We start from the raw sequence: 26,717 nt of genomic DNA on the forward strand, positions 1-26,717 counted from the left end.
TGAACATAAACAGAAGGGGAGAAAAAAAACAAAGGAATCACGGTCAGCAGTGAAAAGGTTGAGAATCCGTTTGTGTGTGACGCTAAATGTATAGTTTTGAAACGAAACTGCGTCACAAATTCTGCTGCGTTACGACATAAATCGGACAACAGTAAAGCACTTGGATTTAAGAGCCTTAAGAGGGTTAATGAAGTTTCGACACCTACGAGGGACTGTACGTGCGTGTTGAAAGCATGAACGTGCATTCTTTGCTCTGTAAACGTCACTCACCACAACGTGATGACGTGGATGTCAGCGTCATCACTCACCTGCCGGGCCACGGGTGACGTCAGAATCGAGTGCGGTCAGTGGCGGTGGAGTTCAAAATGAAGAAGACGCCTCAAAAAAGAATGCAACTTTATTTCTTTATTATAATTCTAACAAGTTATCTCTTAAAACATGTGAAGTTCATATATGATCTTTGTATATGCGCGCCACATACACCAACAGGATATATCTGCACGTCTCTCTCATCGCTCGGCGTCTCACGTTGTTCAAGGTCTTAAAGGAAAATTCCAAGCTTTCTGTTCGAGCCGACTCGCTCCGGCGGCGGTGAGAGGAGAGCAGGCGCGGCCCTGAACTAACCTGACAAACCTCTCCATCCAACACTTGTGCCACGTGTTCAATCAGTCTGGTGAAAACCTCTCACTCAAGTAGAAAACATCGAACGTTAAAAAGACCTCGGCGAAGCACTTTTATCATCTTCAAATCTCCCAAAACCCCCTTGAACATGAAAAATCGGTCGTAACAACTTGTTGTGAAACACGAAAAGGTCACGCTCTCATGTAAAACATTTCACACAGTGTGGTGAAAAATGGCCCTCACATATAAAAATATATTTTGCCCTCTCATGTCGGGAGGTTTTCTTACTTCCATGTTCAACGTCCTGCTCAAAAGTGAAAACCTCTGGCTAAAATACAAAATGAAAACCTTGCGCTAAAACATAGACACATGAATTTCTCGAGCTCACACGCAACTCACAAGTGAAAACCTCTCAGGTTTTTTTCATCTGGTGCACAGTTGGGAAAACCTCTCAAGCATATCTCGCTTTCAGTCCTAATATGTAACAAGCAGAAAGTCACCTGTCTTGTGTTCATCTCGCATGTAAGAATCCCTGAAAAATGCGTGAAACTCTCTCACTTCAATCAACACACTGCCTCAAGGTGAACTCCTTCGCAGCTTTCCGAGCCTTGGCTCATTGGAAAGTCCTCCACAGACGATGTGCTGTACATGAGAACATCTCCAGATAAGAAGCTAGGCAAGGTCCTCGGACGGCACCTGCTCTCTCGCTCCCTCCAGCTCTCCTCCCAACACCACTATGGATGAAGGGTAGAGTCAAGCCAGATGACGAGGTTTGAGGCCGGTCGCTCGGGAGCAAGCGGGTCGGACAGAAAGTCGAGGTCAAATGAAAACATGTTATTTGGAAGACAAAGATTCTTTAGAACTTTGAGACTCTTTTTTTTTTTTTTTTTTTTGAAACATCTAAAACCATCATCATCATCGTCATCGTCCTTCTGCATCTCAGACTGGAGCCAAACACTCGTGAGGAGGTGAGGAGGAGGAGAGGAGCCCTTAGATTTCATCTCAACCACCGCCAGGCGAAGCGGACTGGGGCACTATGGCATGGAAGTGAAGGACGGGACATCCAGGCGCTTGCCTGAGCGACCATAGAAGGACCCGCTGAATGCGTGAATCTTATTTTGAGGCTTTTTCTTACAGCACAAATGTCAACGATCAGAGGCAGAACCAAGGACACAAGGATTTTCTTGTTTCTAGAAGATATACTTGTTGTAACTGTAATAAATATTTTTACAAAAATACTTTAATAAAGCTCAAATTTAATCGTTCATTTTGAATGTTTTTGCATATTTTCATTCAATGTTGAAAAACCTTTCATAAATCGGCAAAAAGTGCACAAGAGACTTTAAAAAAAAACAGTAAATACTTTACATGCATTTGTTTCTTAAATATAATTGTCATTTTAAACAACACTTGTTAAATATTTTGATGTTTTGAGGGAAGTCATGATTAAAATGATTGCTTAAATATAGCGTGTCTATTATTGTGATTTTACGATCAGGATTGTGTTCTCAGAAGTATTTTTTTTCACAACACAGAAATGTATCTCCATAAGTTCTTGTAATAAATTGATATCATTTCAGAATTTTTTTCTAGTCCGATGACCGAAGTCTAAAGAATCCTGTTAATTAGATAAAAAAAAAAACAATGTTGACTGGTGGAACAAATTTTAAGGAAATAAAAAATCAGATAAAATATTTTAAATGTATTTTATGTTCAGATCAAACATTGATCAAATGAAAACCAGGTGTATGTATTTAATATTTGTGATATTAAATCAGTTTAATACATATTTATTTATAGATATATATAACTTTTATTTAATATTCTTTAAATGCAAAAATAGATGAATAAAGGCGACCTTTTCAGTCTGCTGCTCATATCTGTACTTAATAGTGGTTAATGAATATAACTGATCTACGTCCTGAATTCTCAGATGAATGTTAGGCGTGTCTGATGGAGGGAGTACCTGGAGTAGAGTGGCACTCTGGGAGGGAGCAGGAAGTCCTCAGGGGAGACTGAGATACCAGCTCCCAGAGTGCTGCTGGACTCTACAATGGCGTGAGCAGAAGCAGCAAACGTCGTCGTCACGCCGACAGCTGGGAGGAGGCTCGCCGACTCGGGAGCGCCATCTTCACATTGGGATTGGAGATTCACAACAAAGGAGCGTAAAGGCTGAGCAGGGCCGCGACGTTGGAGGGAAGGTGTCGTGGATGGAGTTCTCCAACGTCGTAGCCAGGCTCAGATTCAGGTGCTTGAAAGGTAAAGGAAACACGTGCTGCTCCTCACAGGAAGTTCCCGTTCACAAACCTCCGAGCATCAGGACGACGAGATGACGAGAGACGACAATACATCGGCTCATATCAATGTTCCCGTTAAAAACTGTAAGAAGAGTCGGAGTATTAAAAGTGATAGTTCTTCTCTTGGATCAGTGGCTGCTGGAGGGGGAAGTGGGCGGGAAGGAGCAAGAGAAATGGCAGGTGGTCCTCTTCCCGTCCCGTTCCTGGCCGGACAGAGTCTCTGCGTCAGTGAAAGCCTCCTCGGGTCTCGTCTTAAAGGATCCGAAGGTGAAGCGAATCGTGTCCCGTTGGCGCCGACACAGACACGTGTGTACATGCAGGCGGCCGGGCACTTTCTCTGCTACAAATTCATGATACAGTGACCAGTCTGCATGTGTGTGTGTGTGTGTGTGTGTGTGTGGTGCGGGAAACGCAGGATGGGGGAGGAAATGCAGGCTCGACTGGAGATGAGGTCACGACTTAAGCGCCGGTCTGGAAGCAAAACATTCCGGCCAATCCCGGTTACTGACGGCGTCCTCTAACATGTGTTCACTCATTCATGGCTGGTTGCATGGTAACAGCAGGAGCAGCCTCCAATAACCTGAACTCCTCTGTCCACTCTGAGGCCTCCTCCCTTCAAGCTCACCTGAACTCTGAAACCTCTCCACCTGCTATCAGCTTCTTCAGAGATAACAAACTTCCCACTAACCTTATCTGAATGTCTGGCCTTAGTGATGGAAGATGAACAAATGAATCAGTGAATGTGAGCATGAAAATATAGGTCAAATTTCAACATGATGTCTGTCAAAGTTCAGCAGTCAGTAAAGCAGGAGAGCAAGGCGACAGCATCCTGACCCTCATCTCCAGTGGACCACAGTGGCTCGGCACTGACCACTGCGGAGCACAACTACAGGCAGAGTGAGTTCAGCAGCCGCTCGACTTTGATGTAGACGTGACACTGTTGTCGTCGAGTCGCTGAGTGGGAACCCAGTCAAAACCTCTACATCCTGAGGTGTTGAGGTCGGATTGCATCACGAAGGTGTCAAGGTCGGCAGCTTTTTGGGCGAAGATGGAACACTGAAACAGTGTTTCAGTTTCAGGACGACGCCACTTAACTCGGAGCAGTCACCTCACCGTGCAGAACTTTTCAAAACGGTTGACACTGTTTGCGTCGACCTTGACTTTCAAAATCAAGGTCAAAGAGCAGCATGAATCTCACTGTCTCATTTGGAGCTGATTTAGACTCCACAGTCTGATTCCCTTTTGACGGTTTCACTTTACCACAGCTTTGCTTTAAAGTCGACCGGCTGCCGGTGCCAAACTGTCAGGTCATACGCTCTGGACGCTCTAGTGTGCGCGTGTGTGTGCGTGTGTGTGATGGGGTAACTGGGGATGCCAGGTGGTGTCTCTATGGATCGTCAGCCCTTTTACCATTCCCTCATCTTCATGGTGGGACGTGCCTCCTCTTCACCATATCTGCTCCCCCTCAGTGTCATCCAGAGTGATGGTAGCAGTCTTCCTGGGCGCCACTTTCATTGCCTTGTTCAGACTTCAGCTCCGACTTCCATCCTCTCGCCTCCTCTCCGCCTGTCCCTCCCGAGGGGACAGAACAGAAATGGGGAAGGGGCTGCTGGAGAGCCTGAGGACAGCAGAGGGCAGGTGAATGAGGGGATGTTGCTTCACATGCAACACAGGGAGGAGCATTCTGTATTCTGTGTAGACAAAATAAAGGGTGGATTTCCAAACAAACTATTTTACTTCAATGACTCCTTTTCATTGGCTGAAACTCCTACCTGTCCATCACCGTCCTCAAAGCCCGTTCTATATTCATGCGATGGCCCACTCGGGTCACACCCAAATCCAGGTAGTCGTCCTTGGTCAGGGAGGGCAGGTGAGTGCCGTCAATCTCGTTGTCCAGGAAACGTTCTCTGTGCTCGCTTAAATTCAGGTAAGCCAGCCAGTCCGCTACGTCGTACTTGTTCCAGTAGGGCAGGGGCTTCGATGCAAAGGGCTTGGTAGGGGAGGGCGGCGGTAGATGAGGGTAGCTGAGGCAAGTAGGCGGCGGGATTGGGTGCAAGGGTGGAGAAGAAGTCCCAGACAGGAAATGAGTCGGAGAGAGGGATCGAGAAACGACCAAGTTGGAGTTTGGAGGGGGGGGAGCACCCGAAGGGGCGAATAGAGGTGGAGAGGGTGAGAAGTAAGGATCTCCGAGTGGGTTCCCTGGTGACGGAGGTGTGATTGAGCCCCGCAAGTCATAGATGGCGCTGTAGAGCGGGGATGTAGGGAGAAGAGGGAGAGAGGAGGGACGTGGTGGACCTAATTTCGGCCTCTCTGATGGGGAGATGAGTGGACTGGGGGCCCGCCGCCGCTGGAGCATGTGCGACTCGGCTTTACGAGACTCTCGGCTAGGTATGAACTGAAACTCGAGGGCTTTGGTCCGGTAGACAGGTCTGTGTTTGGGGGAGGTGGGGTAAGGAGAGTATGACGTTGGTGACAGTGGGGAATGGGATCTTGGGGGTTGGGTGGAAGGCTGAGGGGATGGAGATCTTCCCCAGTTTGGGTACTGCGAAGCAGGAGTCGGGGACGGGGACAACGATGGCTGTGACAATGATATTGGAGATGGTGACTGGGATCTCGCAGATGGGGGGCTCAGAGCTGAGGCGGAGTCTTCTGAGAATCTGTGCAGAGAGAGACGTGATGTTTTAGGAAGAGGGACAGCAAACAAGGAAATACATGCAAGCACGTGAGGTTGCAACACCAGGACAAGACAGCATTCAAGAATAAAATAACAAAGTGCTCAAATAAACCAAACCATGAAGTCAGACAAACATTATTTGTGCGGTAAAGCCAGTCAGCCTCAGACCAAAGAGACTGGTACCTGTTTCGGCTCAGGGGTCTCTGGCTGCTCCAGCTGTCCTTAGTTCTTTGCTGCAGTTTGGAGCTCAGCTCATTGATGATGCTAGGCTTCATACTGGATGCAGGAGGATAAATCTTCTTTCCCTCTAAAAGTGAGCCGAACTGGCCCCCTTCGTTGTGGCCCTCGCCCCAGAGAGGCTTCATTTCAGGAGTGCGAGGCCGATCGAAATAGGGCGAACTGGGCCTTCCCAAGTTCTGCATGTCTCTGCCATAAGCATCGTGGCTACTTTCATCCTCTGTCACTCCATCCTCCATCTCTTCCTCTTCTTGCTGTTCTACCCTTCGTCTGTGGGAGTGCAATGATGGAGGAGCAGTACTGGTCTGCCTGTTCAGATCGCTGGTTCGACTTCCTTCTCTGAATCGGTTCGTTTTCGGATATGTGGAGGCTGCTGCTGTGGCATTCTGCATTTCAAAAGTTTGTCCATCCAGATAACTCATGTAAGACTCCAGAAAGTCGCCTCCTCTGTCCGAGTCCCCTGTCCCCCCACTCCCCACCCTTCCTCGGTCCAGCCTGTCTCCACGGACATTAGCCAAGAGGCTGTCCAGATGGTGATCACTGCTGCTACGACTGTCCAACTCTTCGATCCCAGAGTCTACCACTGTCTCCTGGGACTCTCCTTTTTTTGTTGTGGGAGCAGGACGATGGTGATCGACTCTTCGACTACTTGTGATGGAGGTGGACGAGGTTGAATATGCCGAGTGCGTGCGCTCATGGTACAACTGAGTGGAGGTGCTTGTCGTGGTGGCAGCAGCGGTGGTTGTAGGGGCACAGCTAGCGGTCGTGGCAATGGATGCATTACCCCTGAGTGGAGCGGAGGAGGCGGCAGTGGAGGTGAGAGCAGGTGGGTGACGGTAGGCAGGAGGATGGTGCGGATGTGTAGGTGAGGAACGGCCAGAAATGTGAGTACTGTTGTAAAGGTGTTGAGGGTGAGACACCGAGAAGGGTTTGTGGTAGGACCCAGGAGGGGGTGGTGGGGAGACAGACGGAGGGGGTGGGGGACGACCTACTGATGTGGGCTGCAGTGTCGAAGGAGAAGGCGGGGGAAGCGGGTTGGGTGATGTCTGAGAAGGTGAAGGAGCAGACTGAGTTAGATTTGCTACTTCGCTGTCATATGACGTAAGACTTGAAGCAGTAGAGTCGCCTGCCTGCGGTGAGTGTAGAGGTGTGTGTGCAGGAAAGCTAACTCCAAAGGTTTCTTTCTGGAGTGGGGGTGGAGGAGGCGGTGGTGGTGGGGGCGGTGGAGGAGGAGGGGGAACTTGCTGTTGGCGGGAGGTCAGGGCACTTGGAAGGTTTCTGTGGTGGGAGTACCCCACGACTGTCCCATTCCCTCGATCAAAGCTGTTTGCAAACTCTAGTGGTGGTGGGAGGGGCTCGGCGTAGACAAATTCATCGTCCGCATCAACTGACGGGGCAGGTGGAGGGAGAACCATCAGCCCAGTTCCAGCGCTTCCCGAGGCGGTCGCTGGCTGCTGAGTACTGGTAGGAGGAGGAGATGGTGGAGTGAGTGACATGACATAGGTGTCGGCTTGATTTTCCATCCTCAGAAAAGATGGTCTCTGAGGCTGCTGGGTTTGGGATGCTGGCTGATTGGAGACATTGGGCACCGCCTGCTCCACCCCTCTCAGGAAACCTTCCCTGTCTTTATCCCTCTCCCTGGACAGCTCCCTCTCACGTTCCCTTGACCGTTCCCTCTCCCTCTCCTTGAAAGATGGCTGATATGGTTGAGACTGGTAATGGTGAGTGTGGACAGTTTGATCTTCAGAGAAACGAACTCTTAGTCCCTCTCTAGCTCCGCCTCCTTCTCGCTCCCTATCGCCCACAGCACCATCATCGACCCACACATTACCCCCACTTCTGAGGACCCTCGGTGAAGGCGGTCGGCCCACAGTGGGTGTAGTGGCTGCCAGAGAAGATGAGGTCACCAGGTAGGAGCTGGAGGACTGCGCAGTCGATGATACCACCTGAGAGGTGACAGTAGATGATGGAAAGACCCCACTTGACATCTGACGACTGAAGTGGTGATCTGTTCCCCTCCTAAATCTGCTATCATCTCTCAACGCACGCTCTCTGGCTGCCAGTGCGAGGCCTAACGGTGACGTGGGATCGAGAGCCTTTCCTGTCAGAGGGTGGATGAAGGTCGTGGCTGAGGGTGCCTGCTGTCTGCCAGCAGATGTGTACAAGTCGGTTGGAACAGACTTGGGTTGATAGTCCAAAGCGGAAGAGGAGTACTCAGGTAAGCCAAAGGCTGGAGGCATGCTGCGGGTATGGTGAATAAATGTGTCCCCAGAAAACATGCCCTCATCTATGGACTTTGAGGGACGTAGCCTTGAACTCTCACCCTGAGTGCCAAGCTGTTGCTGTGACATTTGAGTCCTTGATCCACCTCCACTGCCGTCACTAACTCCAATTAGGCCCATGTCCTCCTCGGCAGACATGAACAAAGAGGCACTCTTTCGACGAGCTTCAATGAACCGTTCCCTGTCTCTGCGGGCGGCCCCAACGATTGCAGCGCCAAACTGACTGGTGTAGTCCAGGTTTTCCTGCTGTCTCAAAGACGGTAAGGATGGTGGAGGTGGGGCTGGTACAGATGGTGGGGCAGGGGGCTGGGATGAAGAAGTAGAGGTAGAAGGGCCATGAGGGGATTTGGTATCATCAACCTCTCCTGGTGCAGGTCCATCAGCCTCCACGCTGCTGCCCTGGCTGCTGCGTCCACTGCTGCTTGTTGAAGGAGCTTTGACGATGATCGTGGGAATGGGAATGGAACTTTTCTCTAAAGAGCCTTTGCCTCCGAGCGTACCCTGACTCATGCGTAGGTCCTCCACCTTGGATTGCTTGACTAACGGGCCCTTACCTCTGCGAGCCCCTCCTTTAGGACCTCCTGCTCCGACTGCACTGCGGTCTGTTCGCTGGGGTTGACTCTGGGTAGTCTGCTGTTGCTGTGGCATTACAGTTGCAATGCTGGATGGGGGAACAGCAGAGCTGTATCCTCTCCGCAAACCCGCTTGCTTTGCTCCTAAACCAACTCCCATGCCAGCTCCAGCAGGCTCCCCAGCATAGGCAACCTTCCGCGAAGCAGTCCGGACTTGAGCAGCGTGAGCAGCCGCATGAGAATATGAAGTTGTGTGTTCGGCCGTGATGGCGCTGGGACTTGCTGCTCTCTCTCGGCCTCCGTGGGTGAAGTGCACTGGCTGAGAGTACGGCTGATAGTGGGAAGCGGTAGACGTGGACTGGGACACAGAGACAGAGGGCTGCTGTGACGACTTGGCTCTCCAACCCAGTGGGGGTGCAGAGGAGAACGGAGGGTCTGGTGGAGCGGTGGTGGGAGGAGGGGGGATGTCGTCTGGGCCAGGCACAGATAGACTGCGTGCAAACTTCATTGCGGGAGGATGCAGAAACTGCTTCTCCTCTTCGGGCACTCCTGCAGCCGACACAAGAGGAAGAGAAGGTAAACAAGAAAGCAAGTAGACAGTGCATGTTTTGATTTCTTGAGAGTGTTTCTGTTTGATCTGCCATCCCATCCCGGAGCCAGTTGCTTTGCCCTTATTACCACCACAGAGCCATAATTCTACCATACACAACTTGAAGCTGTCACATGACAAGGAATGGCATGGCCACACGCAGCCGTGGCGACGGGGGGGACATCTTATTGTGACCTCAGATTGTTTTTCAACAAAGAGTTATCAGATCAGATTTTGGACAAACAAAGACCTGAACAACAGGTAGGTGAACTGGACAACTGAATGTAGCAAATACACAATTGGAAACTGGATGAACAAACCGACAGAGTGAAGACCTCTGCAAGCCGCAGACAGACAAACAGACAGACGGATGGGCAGACAGAAAACAGACAGCCTCACCGATGGACTTCTGCCGCAGCATACCGTGCTGTGGGGCGTGACCGGAAGTGTACTGGCCACGGTCAAACCCAAGACCCAACCCAGACGGCATCATCCCCATGGAGGACTGATCCAGAAAGTTCTGCTGAAATAACAATAGATGTCAATCAAATATCATAAATACATGGATCATCAATGTGAACATTTTTCACTCAGAATATAACCAAGTTTGCAGAGTACACTTTAGAAATACCAAACTCTTGAAAATGCCTGAGGGTCGAGACTCACACTGAAATTGTTCTAGCTCAGAAATAATCTCGATGCACTCCTCCATCCTTGTTAAGTCTTGCTCCATTGACTTAAAACTCGCATGGTTCTGGAAGAAGTCGCTCTGCGGAATGACTCGCAACACAACATTCACCTCATTGCCATAGAAGCTCCGTCCTCTGTCTCTTTTCGGCCCCTGTCCCCGTGTCCCCGGCGCCTCGTTGGTGCTGATTGTCTGTTGAGCTGCTGCAAGAATTTCATCTAGTTTATCTGAGAGGAAGTGGGGAGAGAAGGGGGACGTGACGGAGACAGGGGGGAGAAAAGGAGAGGCACACACAACAATGAAACATAAAAAGGAACAGCAATAAAATGGAGAAAACGCTGGCTTCGTTTCGGGACATCAGCCTTCCGAAATTAACTCAATCATCACAGCGTCGTTTTTGCCTCCACATCTGAGGAGGACGATGTTTTGTTGACTCGTGTGCCCGGTCAAACAGTTGACAAGTCAAGCTGTGTTGCTGGAAATGAGTATTGATTGTATCAGACTGCTGTCTTGCAAACGAAGCCACCGCAGAGACAAACGTGACGCGGGTGAAGACCAGCACAAAGACAAGGCCTTTCTTACTCAAAGCCATCTGATAGACTGTCCTCTTCTTCTCGGAAACTTGGGAGGATTCGAATTCTGAAAGAGTGGCGTCCCATTATTGAGTGGGGGAAAGTATTCTGGACACAGGTCTGGTGTGTTACAAGTGCTCACCTGATTTTTTTTTCCAAGGGGTAGCAGCTGGAAGGAGGACAAAAGGAGACTTAGGTTTTGGCAGCAGGAATAGCGTGATCACGCTGTTACAGTGAATACTAATCGCACTCCCTGGAGCTTGATGAACTGAGTCATCCCACCCGTCTTTTCCATCGCCGGAGCAAGCGAGCAGCCCACCCACGCACTCGGACCGCCCGCACTTATGCTACAGTCAATATGCTGCACACATATACAGCACGGAGCTGGCTGTCAGTCGGGGTTGAAGAGCCTGAAGGGGGCGCTCACCTCGCTCCACTGTTGAACGTGCGGCGTCCCGTCAGCAGGAGAGAGGAGACACAGACAAGACAGAGTGGTCAAACGGCTGCACGGCAGCACAGGAGGCAGAGCAGGAAGGTGACTTTTTAGTGGAGGCATCCATTGCTGTGAGTGAGCGTGAGGACTGAAGAGGGGAAGGGTCGACCGTCGAGCCTCTATATATTCCGACTTTATTGGGTGTCATTAAATTTTAGTATCCAGCGGTCTCACCAAGCATGACGAGGATTCTCAAATCATTCCCATTAAGCAGTCACAGGACCATAAAACCAGTTGGAACCAGACAATCTGTTCCCTCAACATCTACACTAGTATCCGACGTAGACATGAATGAGTCGTTCACTTTGGCATGTCACATCCAACTGTCCGTAACAACTACTGCCTCTCCGACGACGTTGCAACAGGGCGGCAGACTGAGGACACGCTGAAGAGATGGAGACCTTCAGTTTAATGCCTTGGTATTGGAGGAGGTTTCTGGAGAGTGGGAAGTCTGGACCTCTTTACTTCAGCTGCTGCCGCCTTGATCTGACCATAACTGGACATTCAAAAGTGATTTCTCTCCCACAGTGACCATCAGTTGCGTCCACCAGAACGTTAGTCTCAAATCAATGTTTCATTTTCAGCTCTTGAAGTGGACCCTGCCACGTCTGCTTTGGCGCCCTTGTTGTGTAGCCGTCTGACTGCTACCGGGGCTCTGCACCCGTCTCAAAGGTGAGACAGGTTAATAGGCTTCACAGCCGAATGAATTCTAAAATATTAAAATAAGCAGATGGCTGAGGTCAGTGCTCTTTTCTCCTTGATACTGAAGTAGAGACGCTAACGTGACTCCAACTTTCAAGACTGGGTGACTGGGTTTCAAGACTGAGCCTGGCTGACCTGTGTAAGACTTGAGTCTTTTATTCAAAATCAGCCGTTACATTAAAAGACACTGCAGCGATTGATGAGCAACAGGAATTTAAGTGATGTCGTCTTGGCGAAACAGCCCACTGTTTATCTCATGTAAAACTGACCCACAGCTGATAGCAAAACAACAGCGGGATAAGACAGATCAATAAAGGGTGCGACTTAACTTCTCAGGTCAATACAACGGTTCAAATTTCAATCACTGTTTTGAAGTTCAACCGACATGTGACATTTGTCATTTCTCCTAAGTAAGTCAGTTCGTACTGCCACTATCCCAGCTACCCAGGGCAAGAGGCAGGGGCACCCTCAGGAGGTTCCTCGTCAGGAAACATACACACTCAAAACAGAAAGGACTGGAATTTTGCCTCGAGCTGCGATGAAACCCACAACCTTCTTCAGAGGCTGCAGCACTATCCTCCTGACTCAAGGCTGACTGACTTGATCCTCTTCATCATCCTGCTCATTCTCACTACGCTCTCTTCAAGCCAAACTCACTCGTCATAACCTGGAGAACTTGTATCACACTGGTCAAGCCACATCTACCGCAGGAAATCTTGTGTCTGGAGTATCTCATGGTGAATCAGGAGGAACAGGCGTTGCTTGTTACGACACGACAAAAGCTCATATTGGGACACGTGAGGTCGACTGTGATCGGAAGTCCTTGTCATTCAAGTCAAGGGTGTTACCTTGGCGTGTGTTGGAGTGACGCTGCGAGGACAGCGAGTGCGCACGCAGCGTCACTGCATTCAGGCTACAGAGCAAGTCCTGCAGGTGAGGGAGGGGTTTTGCTGCTCATGCTTTTGGCTGGTGAGGTGAGGTCACACCACGGAGGGGAGGCAGGTGAGGCGGAGGGGGAGTCGGGTATAGGGAGTAGGTTGAGTCCTAAACACTGGAGGGAACCCCCCACAGGCGCCTCTCACTGAGCATGCTCCAGATACACGCCAATACATACAGTATCAAACAGATTCCACAGGAAACGGGCCGAAATTCTAATAAGCTATTGGGGGCGTTGACCCTCCTGCACTCTCTCCTCCCACTGTGGTGCCTCAAATAGAGACGGCAATGACTGCTGTTTCCATGGCAACTGATCAGAATATCATTCCGATAATTACTCATCGCTAAGTTTAGTCGAGGTGTGTTTTCCTGGTAACAAAACGAAAAACTATATAAACGCCTCAGACTGTCATTACAGCATGGCACTGGACCAGTAGGGGGCGACAGTGAGGACTCACTAAACCTGTGTGTTTCGTGGCTCAAAGCTACACAGTCTCCTTGAATATATGAATGGATTCAATTCATTGCATTCCTTAAAGAGTTTTTTTGATATAATATCACAAGACTTTCCTGAGCCCAGCTACCACTGGACTATTATCTCATCTCGTAGGACACCATATTCTGGAAAATAAATACCATGATAGTGACTTATCCCTGTCAAATTCATGTATCACAACAAATACATTTTCATGGGATCAAGAGTCCATATATACTTTAGATAAACTTTTTTGTTGGATTTCTATTTAATATTTCATTTCCACATTTCTTAAATCCATATTAAAAAGAAATACTATTATTTTCACTATTTTGTGCATTTTTTTCCTTGTTCTGCTCAACTTTAATTTTGTAACATGTTCTGCTACTTTGTCGTAAGTTTACAATAGAAATGATGAAATGATGGTCCTCATTTTGTTTTCTGATGTAGACCATGTGTATATTCTTAAATCCCATCAAGTCCATCAGGTGTCGTTCACCATTAAAGCTGTAGGGGGCGCCAGGCAGGGAGGTCAGAGGACAGAGAGGTGGGCAGTGAGAGGGGTCACAAGGTGGATGGTGACACTTGAGCTGGGCGGGGTTACCTGCAGTGGGGGTGCTGGAAGTGACAGTGCGGAACCTCTGAAAGAACAGTGAAATGCATTTAGACCAGCATCCACGTCCGCTCCTCCTCTTCCTCTCCCCGTCTTCCTCAGTTGAGTTTGTCACCCTCACACTGTTTCTGACCCTCCTCTTCACCTACTATGAACCCGTTTGGTTCTCTCCTCACCACACAGCAGCCTGACTCCTCTCCCCGCCGGCCACTTACCCATCTCCTCCAGCTCCGACGTCATGGACTTGGAACGGAGCGCGATGGCCGGTGTGCTCAGCCTCTTGCTCTGCTGCGGGACTGAAGCGAACACGGCCGTTAACACACTGGCCTCCCTCATAGTGAGGTCAGAAGACAACATACTTTTCTTTCTGGAACCCTCCTCCATGTCTGGGTTGCGGGTCACCATGACAACCTTGACCATGAGGCTGTTGCCGCCTTGCCGGATCATGTTGACGACCTGTCGGTGACCCACCTTCACAACGTTTTGACCGTTGACCTGAAGAGACAGCGAGGAGCTGAAGTATGCGTCTGGACAAACGTCCCGTGAGAAGATCAGAACGAGGATTACGACCACCTGGTTTCTATTGATCGACACCTGAGGCACCTTCTGCTTTTTTTTGTTTTAGTCCAGAAACTGAGCCAGGAAACCCACTCACTTCAATAAGGAAGTCCCCCATCCTGAGTCCGGCCCTCCACGCCACCCCACCCTCGTCCACTGACTCCAGGTACTGCAGAGCCGGAAAGGCAGGCGTCGGAGTGAACTCCTCGATTGGGGTTTGCGCTAGGAACAAGAGAAAAACGTCAGCGTGGTTGCACATGTTCAGAAATGGTCTTTACCTTTGGCTCCTCTCAGCACAAAGCCGAAACCCTCACTGTCTTTTTTCTGCAGCAGCACTGTCTTCTCCTTGATGATGTAGTCGCTGCAGGGACACAAAGGAGGGCCGCCAGTGAGACGGCATGTCCAGTCAGAAGACAGTGAAAAGACAGAAGACCAGGATGAGAAGAAATGAAAGGAAAAGGTCCTAAAATAGAGAGGTGTGGATCCAGATGATGAGAAAACACGAGAGAAAAAGGGCAGAAGATGGTCTGAAAAGAAGGCAAAAAGACCATAGGGAAATTAGGAAAGGTGATCGAACAGTGTGGGTCAAACAACAGGGAAGACAAGGATGAGACAAGAGATTTGAAGACAGTCAAAGTGAAGGCAGTGGAGCGTGAAGAGGGCAGTGGGGAGACAACAGACAATGAGATCGAAGACGGTGAGTTCACAGTAGAGGAGCACAGGATGAGATGAGAAAGAGGCAGGAGAGGGAGTAGGTGGAGAGACACCCAAAACTATGTGAGGAAAGAGACAAGTGAGGACAGTCGAAGAGGAGACAGGTTTAGGACAGGTGTCTCCAAAAAAGGTGCATCACTATGTTGGTGCGGTGAGTCACAAACCCAAGAGCGGTTGAATCATTTGATTGTGTAACGCGACGTCGTCGATGTCAACTGACGGCAATATAGAAAATAAAGACTGATACTGATCTTGGGAATTGCTCATGACTCACTCTTTAAATTCACGCAGGTGTCTAAGGAATCGTCAGGGCGCCCCGGAGCTGCTCTCTAACCGGCAACCTTGGTAACCGCCGGATACTATATAAAGTGGAAGAGCTTGTTGCCTCAGTAACGGCAAAGAAATGGACCGAGACCAACTGGCCAAACTTTTCGAATGATTCATTCTTCACCATCTCAGCCGAGGAGACGCAGTTTGGACTCCTGAATTAAACATATGGACGTGGATCTGTGGGAGGACCAGAGAGGGCTCCAAGTCACTGTGATTAGTCGACAGAATCTGAAGTGCGGAGCTTCTGCATTGTTAACATTGTAACTCTCCTCGGTTGAACTTGGCTGTGGGACAATTAAGTTTGGGGGGTCAAGCAGAGGAGGCTGAAGCTCTGACACCACAGGTCAGTGATGAAGACGAACTTGGCAATGCTTTGGAAAGAGAGGCATTCTAGTGTTATCGCTCGTGTAATATGCCCAGGACTGGATGGTACCAGCAGACACCCAAACATGAGCCAAGTCAAACTGCAGATCGCTGAGAGAGAACTCCTTTACATAGTGTCCCACACAGTCCCGTCAGATGTGGGAGACAACAATCACACTGAAAAGATGTTCAGCTACGATCTGGATCATGTTCATTTGAGCTCTTCGTTCTCTCAACATACTGTAAAGCCGCTGACAATCTGGTGTCAACAGAGACATGCTCTTTTATCACACGCTCCTTTAGTCAAGGTTTGAAGAAATTAGTCCAATGAGTCCTGGTGAATGAAAAAGCCTGAGTCAGTTCCAGAAGCATCTCTGGAGTGTCAGCTGTAACATTGTCGAACCGCATGCTGACAATCCCATCCTGCACCACCCGTTACTGGTACTGCCATCTGTTTCCATTTCTCACTCCATCGACTTCCCTCTCCCTCTTCTTTATTTATTTCTTTATCGTCCCCGCCTCCTTCAGACCTCCCAGAAGTCACTTCTCCACTCACATGCTCTCACTTTGCATTTATAGGAGCATGCCGTTTTCCACATGGGTGAATTTATTCATGCAAAAGGTAGAGAGGCACAAGAGTAGAGGGCCATCTAGTGGTGGGAATACAGAGTGCCATCAACAATCGCTCTTGCTTCACTGGCAAAGCGCATCACTGACATGCATACTATTCTCTTCTCCTCAACTAAAAGGAGAAGAGACTTCCGAGGAATTAAATGTCTCCAACAGGTCACCATGACCCCAGAACATCATGTGTCGATCTCTAGAACTGACCACCATGAATGAGAAAGAGGCAGTAGATTAAACAAGCTTAGCAGCTCTGCTCCGTGTGAGAGAACATTGATGGCAGCAGCTCTGTGGAATTGTTCTCCACACTCTCATCAGATCATCCCTTTCATGTCTGTGTGCTTCCCGCTCATGATTGTAATCACTTTTATTATTGGACGTTTTCACCGACAGCGTCCCAGTTCCAGCAGAGCGGGGTCGCAGTGGGAGAAGAAGTGCTGACCTGTAAAGTCTCTGGCAAGTGGAGATGACCCAGGCAGAGCTCGGTCAGTGCACACCGAGCAACACGCCCAGGGTCGAGCGAGTTGGACTGGAAAAGACCAAGTTGGTTTGAGAGGGACTCTGTCAAACATGGCCCGCCCTGAAGTGAACTATTAGACTTAACATGCATGAGAACCTGAAGACCTTGTGCTTGTGACGTTTTCAAAACCTTTGACAATTTAAGCGGGAACTCTCGCAACTGTGATCTCGGTCAGAACAAGCATGGTGACCAGAGTAGTCGACAGAGGGCTTTGTCTTTTGGCTCAGCTCAGCACGACAGACATCATGACACAAATTTCCCTACTGTGCGACTAATAACAGACGTCTAAACCAACTCACGCTCTATCCTTCCCTCACTCAAGAACAAGAACCCACGATACTACTCCCATGGGAGTGACAGATAATAGCAAAATGTGTGCCCTTTCTCCACGACACTACTGAGCTCAGACATCTCCAAAACCTTTAAAACAATGGCATTTCTAAGGCCGCAGAGGGAGAGATCTAGATTACATAAACCTGAGTGGCAAGAAGCCATTTGGGACCAAAACAAACACAGAAACGTCTCATGAGCATCATGTGACTGCACAGTACTTCCTGTTTCCACTGAACTACTTCCTTCACCTGAAAAAGAGCAACTTTTTTTTTTTTTATAACACTCTCAAAGGTCAACGTACTGACTGAACAAGCTGGCCCGTGCCCACTCATCTCAACTCACTGTCCAGCAGGAGTAGAATGCCACATAAGGGCCATGATCTTCACTGGTGTCGTCATAAGTGGATATTGTGTTCCCTTGCAGCAGGACGTCATGGCGTTCAGACCCTGCAGGGTGAAGTCCCTAGAGGTGCTTCCACTTTAAACAACTTGTGATTGTTTCCTTAATAAAATCTAACAGCATTGTGTTTATAAAGGAGCAGCACAAAACTGATCCTTCCTTCGTGTTCCTTCTCCAGAGAGGCTTTGAAAGAGGTTTGGGGAAAGAGTGTCAGAGAGGAGCAGAAACTTGTCATGCATGCTGCATCGTTAAAACTCCATCACCCGGCACTGCTGCCTTTCCTTCACTGCTCCTCTCATTTACTAAAACACACACACGTTGGTTCACAAACACATCGCACAGGACCAATTAGTCGTCCGTCAGGGGGCAGCGGGAGCATCGGTCAGAAACATGCCTGCACACACACACACACACACACACACACACACACACACACACACACACACACACACACACACACACACACACACACACACACACACACACACACACACACACACACACACACACACACACACACACACACACACACACACACACACACACCGTCTGCAGCGGCGCAGGAGAACGTTTGTCCAGAGAGCGACTCAGAGAAGATGACACATGTTCATTGAGCTGCACTGCTCGCACACGCCAGAGCTGCGCAGCATCACTCCACACACAAACACATCCGTCTGCAAGCATGCGCCGCAACATCTGTCAATCCATACCATCGATCCTGCTCTGACAACCGTGATGACCACAAACATGCAACGCCCCCCCGTCAGCCCCAGCAGCAGGGGGCGAGGAGTCCAGGGAAAGCCATGTCAGGTACCTGTAAATGAACCAGACGCTCCTGTTCACAGGGCCCAGCGACGGCCAGGAAGAAGAGAGCGAGAGGGAGAGGGAGAGATCCTCCTCGCCGCATGCCCTCATCGCCATTTCCTCCCCTCCCTCTCCTCCTCCTCCTTCTCCTGCTTCTTCTCCTTCTCGTCTCCTAGCGAGACAGCAGCAGCGAGCGTGAGCCACCAGAGAGGAGGAGGCGGAGAGGAGAGGGAGGAGAAAGAGACGGAAGAAGGGAAAGGGCTGAGCTCGGCCAGCTCCTTCATACTTAAGACACAGAGAAGAAATGGGAGAGAGAAGAGAGAGAGATGGTTTAGTGTGACTGCGACAGAGAGGAGGAGAGAGGAGCAGGCGGAGAGAGAGGGAGGGGACCAGGAGGGTGGCTTTTGAAAAAAAAAAAAAAAAAAGAAGAGTGATCATTTGAAACGAGGTGCAGGGGTGATTGAGTTAGTCCACAGGGGCGCTTCGCGCACTCGTAAACATGGGTGCAGTCACACACGCCGTCAGTTCCTCCTTCATCCCTCGTTTCATTTCCATTCCTCAGTCGGTTCAACACATCCATCACTGTCAGGATCCCCTCATTCATAAAAACTCATCAGTCGCCGCAGCGTTCAACAGTGACTGACCAGCTTGTTACGCAATCCTACAGGAAAGACCCACCTCCACACTCTTCCATCACACTGACCACACTTTTTGTCACGCTCACCTGACGTGACCAGGTGAATTGTGCTTACGAAACAGTGCACCAACAGAGCTACTCTGGAGATAGGAGAGGCAGCTGTTGCTCACTCCGGAACCAGGAAAAGTCCTCAGACTAACATCCCCTGCTGGAGCTGCAGCTCAAGTGAAGCCCCTCTTCTATATACAGATGAAGCACCGACGGACTTGGGGGCGCCCCAAACCTTGCAGCAAAGAGAACATGTGATGGAGTCCAGTCTTCTAGGAAACACTGACTCAAACAAGCATGAATGTAACTCTACTGACCGGAATCTACAGCCAACATGCCTAGCCCAAACCCCAGCCTTCATCCAACCCTCCTAACCGAACCTTACTCCATGCCTTGGGCTCAACCTTAACCACAAACTCTCCTGCTAGTCTTTAAAATCAAATAAACACCATTAACACTATAATAACATTGACATCACATGCATCCACGAAGCAAAACAAAATACCATCAGTGACTACCGACAGGAAAACCTGCCACCCTGCAGGGAACAGAAGCAGCTCTCCAGCAGCAGCATGAATGCTGTCCATCACTCTGCTGCGACTGTCCCATGTGACGCTACATCTCACAACTCTTGTATTTCCTCCAGCCACTGACACATCCACAGCCTCCGAGCAGAAACAAAGCATGAATGAGCGGGGTTTGAAGCATACAGGAGGAAGGAGGAGACGCAGAGGCGCAGACAGGAAGAGCAGCGAGGACAGAGAAACAGCTGGGGGAAGAGAGCGCGAACGGACACTCACATCATCTCTCAGTCAGAGCCCGTCCTCGTATGTGGAAGCTGTCCTACGGCGACTCCCCCGTTTCCCTCACCCCTTTCTTTCTTTCCTCACCTTCCAGCTCCCTCACTCCGTCCTGAATCTCAGCGTGATCCCCTCTCACATCTCTGCCTTTTGGTTTACTCTGGCTTAATGTCAGGCTGTGACACTCTGTTGTGTGTACAGTAGGTGTGTGTGTGTGTGATGGCAGAGGGGAAGGCACGAAAGAAAGAGGAGGAGGGGGGGCTGACAGAAGGTCCCCTTGTGTGTTTGCAATGACCATCCTGGTGAACACATTTCAGCGTTGATCCAGTGACTTAGTTGTGGAGGCAGTGAGAGTGTAGCTCAACAAACGTGTGTTAACATAGATATGCTGCTGATGTTTCTAGGTTAGCATGTGACGCTGCAGTGTTATGTTGTGTTCCACTGCGCTTAGTTGTGCTTGTGTTCATTGTGAGGACTTGATGTTTGTCCACACAAACACCTTTCAACTCATCAACGTGTGTTTATGTAGCTGGCAAAATAAAGCTTGAAAATATGTTGACACTATTGATCGAGCTGGGTGTGTGTCTGTTACTTTGGAATTGTGAGTGCATATGGCCGTTAAACCATTTTGTTTGAGGCAGCACACACTAACTGCACAAATCCGGGTTCATTATTAGAAGGTGTGTGGCTATGATTCATTAGCTATGTCTGAGACTATGTTTGTACTGTATATTGCTGAGCGATGGGATGTGAGTCACTAACTATCTGATGTGTGTTGATGAGAAACTTGCGTTTACATCTTGTTGTTGTCCAGGTCCGACCCCGACCCACAAACACACACAGTTCTGTAGAGCTTATAGCCACAATTCAAGCTCTCTGATGTCGAAGAGTAAAATAAAAACCTGTGAGTCATTAACGCGCCAGAGCTTCTGAACACAGACAGTTCACCTTCATATTACTCATGTTTAAGACGCATCCAAGATGCATCCTGTTACCATGGAAACATGGTAGCGTTTTATGGGAAAGCTGTTTTGGTCTTTCATGACATCATGATACATACATAAAATACAAAGATGCCGTGCGCTTTGTCGCAGACAAGCCAACAAGAATCACACAAAAGACAGCAGCGTTCCTCAGGCTCCACTAGCGTGTCCTCATTTGACCCACAGTTGGCCCCACACAGATCTCACAGGGACCAGGGCAGCAGCATGCTGTGCGTGTGTGCATCTGAGGCAGTGATGCCGGAATACGCCTTCAAACATGCACCAATTTCCAGTCACCACCATGGATCTCTGGTCTTCCTCCTCCAGATTTAGCCCAACAGAAGTTAAGAGCTTCTACAACTAGCGGTAATGTTCTCTCTGCTCGGAATGACCTTCACCGGCTGACCTCCAGATGGAGACACCACGGGGGGAGGCGGAGCATGAAAATTAAAAAGTCCAGCAGGGTTCATGCGTGCGGCGGAGGAAAGAAAACAAAGGAGGGATGCTAAGCTAATCACAGGAGGACAGGTGAGACATTAATACATTGTTGTGAGTCTCCGAGGCACGAAGTCACTCCAACTGCTGTGATTCAACAATGTGTGTGTTCATGCTGCTCAGGTCAGTGACAAAAAGCATGTCCAAACACAACAACCGGTGATTGCAGTTCATTTAAGGGCTAAAATGTCAACGTCTTTGTGCGTGTTCTTGGTGCCCGCGGCGTGGGGGGGGGTACAGTATGTAGTAAACAGGTGCGTGAAAGTAATATTGAACTATTGATGAGCAGAAATCAACAGAAAGAATGTGATAGTGGAATCGTGTGCGTTTGTCACACGTCAGACAAAAAGACGTGTGACCTCTCTCAGCATCAACTCCAGGATACTGATAAAGTTTTGAGTTTCTCCTCACTCTCACCGGCGAGTCAAAACCCAGCTCTGGTAGCAACATCTGGAAGACCTGAGGCCACGGAGCCACACACGTATGGTCTGCCCTGAGCATGATTCAGTGACAACACAGCGGGCCGCGTAATCACAGAGTGAGCCATCCACCATCACGCAGAGTTCCTGAACCAAGGGCCGATGGTTGTCAGTGCAGCAGCCTCGCAGCAAGACAGTCACAGGTTCTTCTCATTTTTATGTGGACTTTGTGTGGTCTTCTGTGATTGAATCAATCTGGTTTCCTCCCACAGTCCATATACAGTCCAGGGTGGCCCTCACTCTGGAGCCCGTGAACCGGCTCAGATAGTCATTGGAAGGAGTGCTACGAGCAGAAAACTCGCACTCCATGAACAAGCTGCGCCATGACACCTCACAAGCACGGAGAATTGTTCCTACCTGGGAGCATCAAAACTGTCATAGGAGCCCACGGTGTAATGCCGGAACAACCTTTTGGCTCGCTCTCCTCGACTCTCTGCGACACAGAAGAAAAACCCATCATGTTGCTGTCTCGTTTTGAAGGATAGATGCTGCTTGTCTCATCAAGACAGACCTAAAAAGACATTTCACGTTGAAGTTTGTGGCCCTGAGCCACAGTGCTTCAATTCGTTGTCAATTTAAATAAAATGTACTTCAGCTGCCGTTCCGAGTTCGAGTTTAAATCTTCATCATCAACTCGATGTTTCGGTTTGCGGCTCAAGACCATCGGCAGCGCTCTTGCACTATAGCGCCCTCTGGTGGACATGAGTGTTTATTACCAAAAACACGTGTGAGCTGGTAAGATCTGTGGCTCGGTCTGGCATTCAGCTGCCACGGTTGCGTGTGGAAGATCGACTGCGGTCACCTGATCGGTTCTCTTGGCTGCGCTGCATCACTTCCTCCACGCAGTCAGAGGGGAACCAGCCCGTGCGCCCTCGGACAGTCCCTTCCCAGTAGCCGCCCTCGCCGACGCTCAACACTGGAGGGAGAGAGGAGGTCGTCAGCAGAGCTCAAAGCCACACTGACACAGACGTGGACTACGACATGATGAACGTGGACACACACATGCAGGCCTGCTACATACTCACCGAGTCATACATACCTGTGGACACCTGAGACTCACTCACAAACACACACAAACGCATACCTGCAGACACCAAACAGACACGGGCAGGACTTACACTCATGTCGGGACACCTCGACTCACACAACAGAATGTGAAAACACCAACACTTGAAGGTCATTTTGCATCTTTATGCAGCGTTTTGAGTTCAAAAAATATCATTGACAAGAGTGTGCGCTCCAGTGCACTGTCTGTAATATTCCCACTCATGCGTACACACTGACCTTTGACCCGGTCTCCCTTGCTGAAGCTGATTTCCCTCTCTCCCTGAGCAGAGTGGGCTCGAGTGGCCACAAAGACGCGTCCTGGGACGGCACTGTAGAGACGTCTGCGCTGGCCGGCTGTCTGCCCCGCAGCACTGAGAGGAGCCAGACTGAGGACAGACGGAAGACACGTCAAAACCTCTCTCGGAGCACCCGAGCAGAGAGGCCATCTGATCCACCTCACCCCGTCTGCCGCCGACTCTGGCGGCTGCGGTCGTCCTTGTCTGCGATTCTCCCTCTGGATGGGGAACGTGTCCTGGCCCCTCTGGGACTGCTGGAGCTCCGCAGAGTTCCCGTGTGTTTGTATCCCTGCAGGAGCGTTATGTACTCGTCACCAAACTTGATGGTGAGTAGTACGCGCAGCATCACTTCCTGGACCTTCATCACACCTGCACAGAGACGATGTTGCTGCTCGGGGCGTTGGGCACTGCCATCCACTCGGGCAGGTTCATGCTGCTGTCACTGTTGGCTCTCAGAAAGGGGTGAGGCTGGGGGATGGCCAGGGTTCGGGCAGTCTCTCGCCTCTGGGGGGCGTACTTTGGAGATTCCACAAAGGGAACTGAATTGGACAAGAGCAGGAGTGGTTAGCACCACCCACATTCAGCACGACTGAGGATGCTTCGCCTGCTCACCAATGTCTGCGTCCCTGTGGTTCTTTATGATCTCGCCCAGCTCAAAGTGGCCCGACATGACGGCGACCTGAGGAACACACTTTTCAGCCACAGAACTTCCACATTTCATGAGCAGATCCTCGACAACATGTTCAGTCAGTGCGCTCGTTCCGCTTCCACATCAGCATGGTCTCAGCTGGCGATTCATGGCTCATGTACCATTGCACTGCTGCAGTCTACTGACTCGCAACAAGGAGACGGGCCATTCAAGCTGAGGCTCTTCTGCTGCGCTCACCAGTCAGAGGTCCAGTTGGGGCTCACCTGGAAGGGCGTCTGGCCGCTGTTGTTCTTGGTCTCTTTGTTGGCTCCTCGGTACAGCAGGATTCGTGCACAGCTTTCCTGAAACATGTCGAGGATGGTCAGAGACAGAGCTGCTGCTGAACACTCATCCATGTGTTGACGTGTTCCACTTTTGTCACAGCAGCTGCTCGGTGTAATCTTGTGTTGCTGTCTGGGTGTGTGCATCAGTGCAGTTTGTGACTCAATTTCTGTGTGTATTTCATGGACATAATGTGTATTCCTCTGTTCCATTGTGTGTGCACGTGTTAATACTAATAATAATGTTTGCTACACATTACGTGTACGTTTTGGACACATACTGTGCCAGCTGCACTATCTAATGTACGAGAGAGTTATCAACCAGCACTCAGGTTTGTGTGTATTTATGAGATCCACAGTGTACATGATTCATCAGGGACGGACCTTGTTGTATAAAGCACATATGTGCAAGGCAGTGTTTCCTGATGCATTCTGGGAAGACGAGTCCGCTCCGTAGAAAAGAAGATGCTCCAGATGCTGCGAGTTCCCGTGCTGACACGCCTGGAGACGAGAGAATGTCGAGCAGCTAAACAACAGTAGTCCAAACCACTGACAAAGGTAAAGGATTTCGACACAACAGGAATAACTTTATTGTCTGGAATCTTGGACTCACAGGCATCTTAAATTATGTTTGAGTCTGATGGCCGGAGCGTTGTTATACTCCTGCACCACATAGGTCACTGTGGTGTGACGAAACCAGCGTGTCACCCCTGAATGTGGCTCGTCAGCCGTGTTCTGAGGTCACCCATCAAGCACCCCAAAAGCTACATACAGTAAGTATCATGAGGAACAAATGTGTGTACTAAATTTCAGTCCAAGACTGTAGGGGGAGCACTTTCTCCCTTGTGGGCGCACACCATAAGAAAACCAAAAAATACTAATCATGTTTACACTGAAACATTGTCACAGATGTTTGTGACAGAGACACATGGCTTGCAATTGCACTCACCTGTCTGCCAGGCCGCTGAGTGATGATGAAGATGAGGATGATGATAATGAACGTGTCTGTAACGATGGGAATGACAGACGCTGCACACACGGAGGACACATCATGATCCATCGGTACTGGCCAGACAATGACCCCTGATGTGAGGGTCCGTGAACACGTACCTGATGGGTCTCGTCCCAGCCGTTCTCGTCCCTGATGCCCAGCTTGGCGTGGTGGTAGAGCAGAGTTTCACAGCAGGAGGTGTCGCCCCCTGTCAGCACAGTGTGGTAGAGCGGTGTCAGCCCTCGACGGTCCTTGTAGTCTGGAGAGGCGCCCAGAGACAGCAGGACCTGGAGACACCAGACACAAAGCAGGTGGGAGGAAGGAAGTTTGATGAGAAGACAAGAGAGAACGTTGAGTTCATGAATAGCATGTTTTATCTATTTATCACTCTGTTCTTCACCCCTTTTTCATCTCAAATTTCTTCTTATTGTATTCAGTTAATGCTGCACACCCTGGAGCCACTTCTCATTTTTTTTTCTGTTTTATCCTCTTACTCTCTTTTTAAGCTCGTTGGTTTTATTCACGAAGTGTAATTCTGAATATAACTTTGTTTTTGAATGTACCAGCAGAGCTATATGGCGGTGGCCTCGAACAGCCTTGTGTAGCGGTGTGAGTCCATCTTTGGCACGGAAGTCGATGTGGGCGCCCCCGTCCACCAGAACCCGGATGGACTCGCCTCCTCCCGGTTCACACTGGACAGCCAGGGACAGCGGTGTCTCTGCAGGAGCGGAGCACAGGTCTCGTGTCAGTTCAGTGACCAAACGGAAGGCAAAACATTTCTATTCTGTTTGCTTGAGTAAAGAGTGAATCGTCATGATGAGGGCATTTGGAAGACCAGAACACAATACACCGCTGAAAAGGCCTTCCTTCATTTCAGAAACAGAAGCACTGTAGCGCCCTCTGGTGTTCACACCCAGTACTGTGACTGACACCTCCAGCGACACAAAACAGAGCAGCACCTTCACACCTGCCATGAGAGGTGCGTTTGCTTCGAGCTGGTATCAAGTGGAGGCCAGGTGACAACAATAAAGGTCAGACAGCGATACTTCCGAGTCAGTTCGAGCTGAATCAAATCTCGGGCGATTATTCTTTTCGGTCTTTCAGCTGAGCTCATCGTGGTGGCTGCACGTGGAGGTTGTCATCTGGCGCTTTACTCCTTGTTGAGAAGCAAAGAAGTGATGTGAAAAATTGAATAAGGCGAGTGCAATGAGTCATCAGGGAGACGGTCAGCGCAGTTGCAGAGCCTCCGGGGCACAAACATCAGCAGATGTGCAGAGGAGTGCAGAGAGTTTTTTTCGCTCAACTACAAATAGAATTGTTTGTGGTGAAACTTTGCCTTTTGGAAGCGCAAAACTCAAAATGTTGCAGCTTTATTTACTGAGAGTCACTCACAAATAAAACCTGATTTTCCACGATGAGATGAAACCCATAGTGACCGACGCCCTCTCACCTCCGGTGTCCGAGTCCTGGTAGTTGGGGTCGAGTCCCTTCTCGAGGAACTTGGTCATCCTGTCCACAGCGCTGGTTTGAATGTAATCCATGAACTTCTTGAGACTGGCCTGTAGGGGGAGACATC

The 26,717-nt window shown here is 49.7% G+C and overlaps 1 protein-coding gene across 1 annotated transcript in view; it reads right to left on the reverse strand.

The window, feature by feature from the left end:
- Nucleotides 1-390: 390 nt before the first annotated feature.
- Nucleotides 391-26,717, reverse strand: part of shank1 (SH3 and multiple ankyrin repeat domains 1) — a 50,504-nt gene continuing 24,177 nt past the window's right edge. The window contains exons 8-29 of the mRNA XM_053850916.1: nt 26,592-26,700; nt 25,705-25,859; nt 25,261-25,428; nt 24,535-24,651; nt 24,094-24,171; nt 23,794-23,860; nt 23,551-23,720; nt 23,346-23,470; nt 23,123-23,271; nt 22,641-22,754; nt 22,196-22,271; nt 14,588-14,670; nt 14,407-14,531; nt 14,111-14,246; nt 13,967-14,047; nt 10,675-10,701; nt 10,543-10,599; nt 10,072-10,187; nt 9,672-9,795; nt 5,776-9,232; nt 4,691-5,575; nt 391-4,536 (exon numbers count right to left, since the gene is read on the reverse strand). Coding sequence (XP_053706891.1) covers nt 4,449-4,536; nt 4,691-5,575; nt 5,776-9,232; nt 9,672-9,795; nt 10,072-10,187; nt 10,543-10,599; nt 10,675-10,701; nt 13,967-14,047; nt 14,111-14,246; nt 14,407-14,531; nt 14,588-14,670; nt 22,196-22,271; nt 22,641-22,754; nt 23,123-23,271; nt 23,346-23,470; nt 23,551-23,720; nt 23,794-23,860; nt 24,094-24,171; nt 24,535-24,651; nt 25,261-25,428; nt 25,705-25,859; nt 26,592-26,700 — 6,507 coding nt within the window. The 3' untranslated portion in view covers nt 391-4,448. The remainder of the gene's footprint in view (nt 4,537-4,690; nt 5,576-5,775; nt 9,233-9,671; nt 9,796-10,071; nt 10,188-10,542; nt 10,600-10,674; nt 10,702-13,966; nt 14,048-14,110; nt 14,247-14,406; nt 14,532-14,587; nt 14,671-22,195; nt 22,272-22,640; nt 22,755-23,122; nt 23,272-23,345; nt 23,471-23,550; nt 23,721-23,793; nt 23,861-24,093; nt 24,172-24,534; nt 24,652-25,260; nt 25,429-25,704; nt 25,860-26,591; nt 26,701-26,717) is intronic.

This window comes from Synchiropus splendidus, chromosome 19 (assembly GCF_027744825.2).
Source record: "Synchiropus splendidus isolate RoL2022-P1 chromosome 19, RoL_Sspl_1.0, whole genome shotgun sequence".
NCBI classification, from domain to species: Eukaryota; Metazoa; Chordata; class Actinopteri; order Syngnathiformes; family Callionymidae; genus Synchiropus; species Synchiropus splendidus.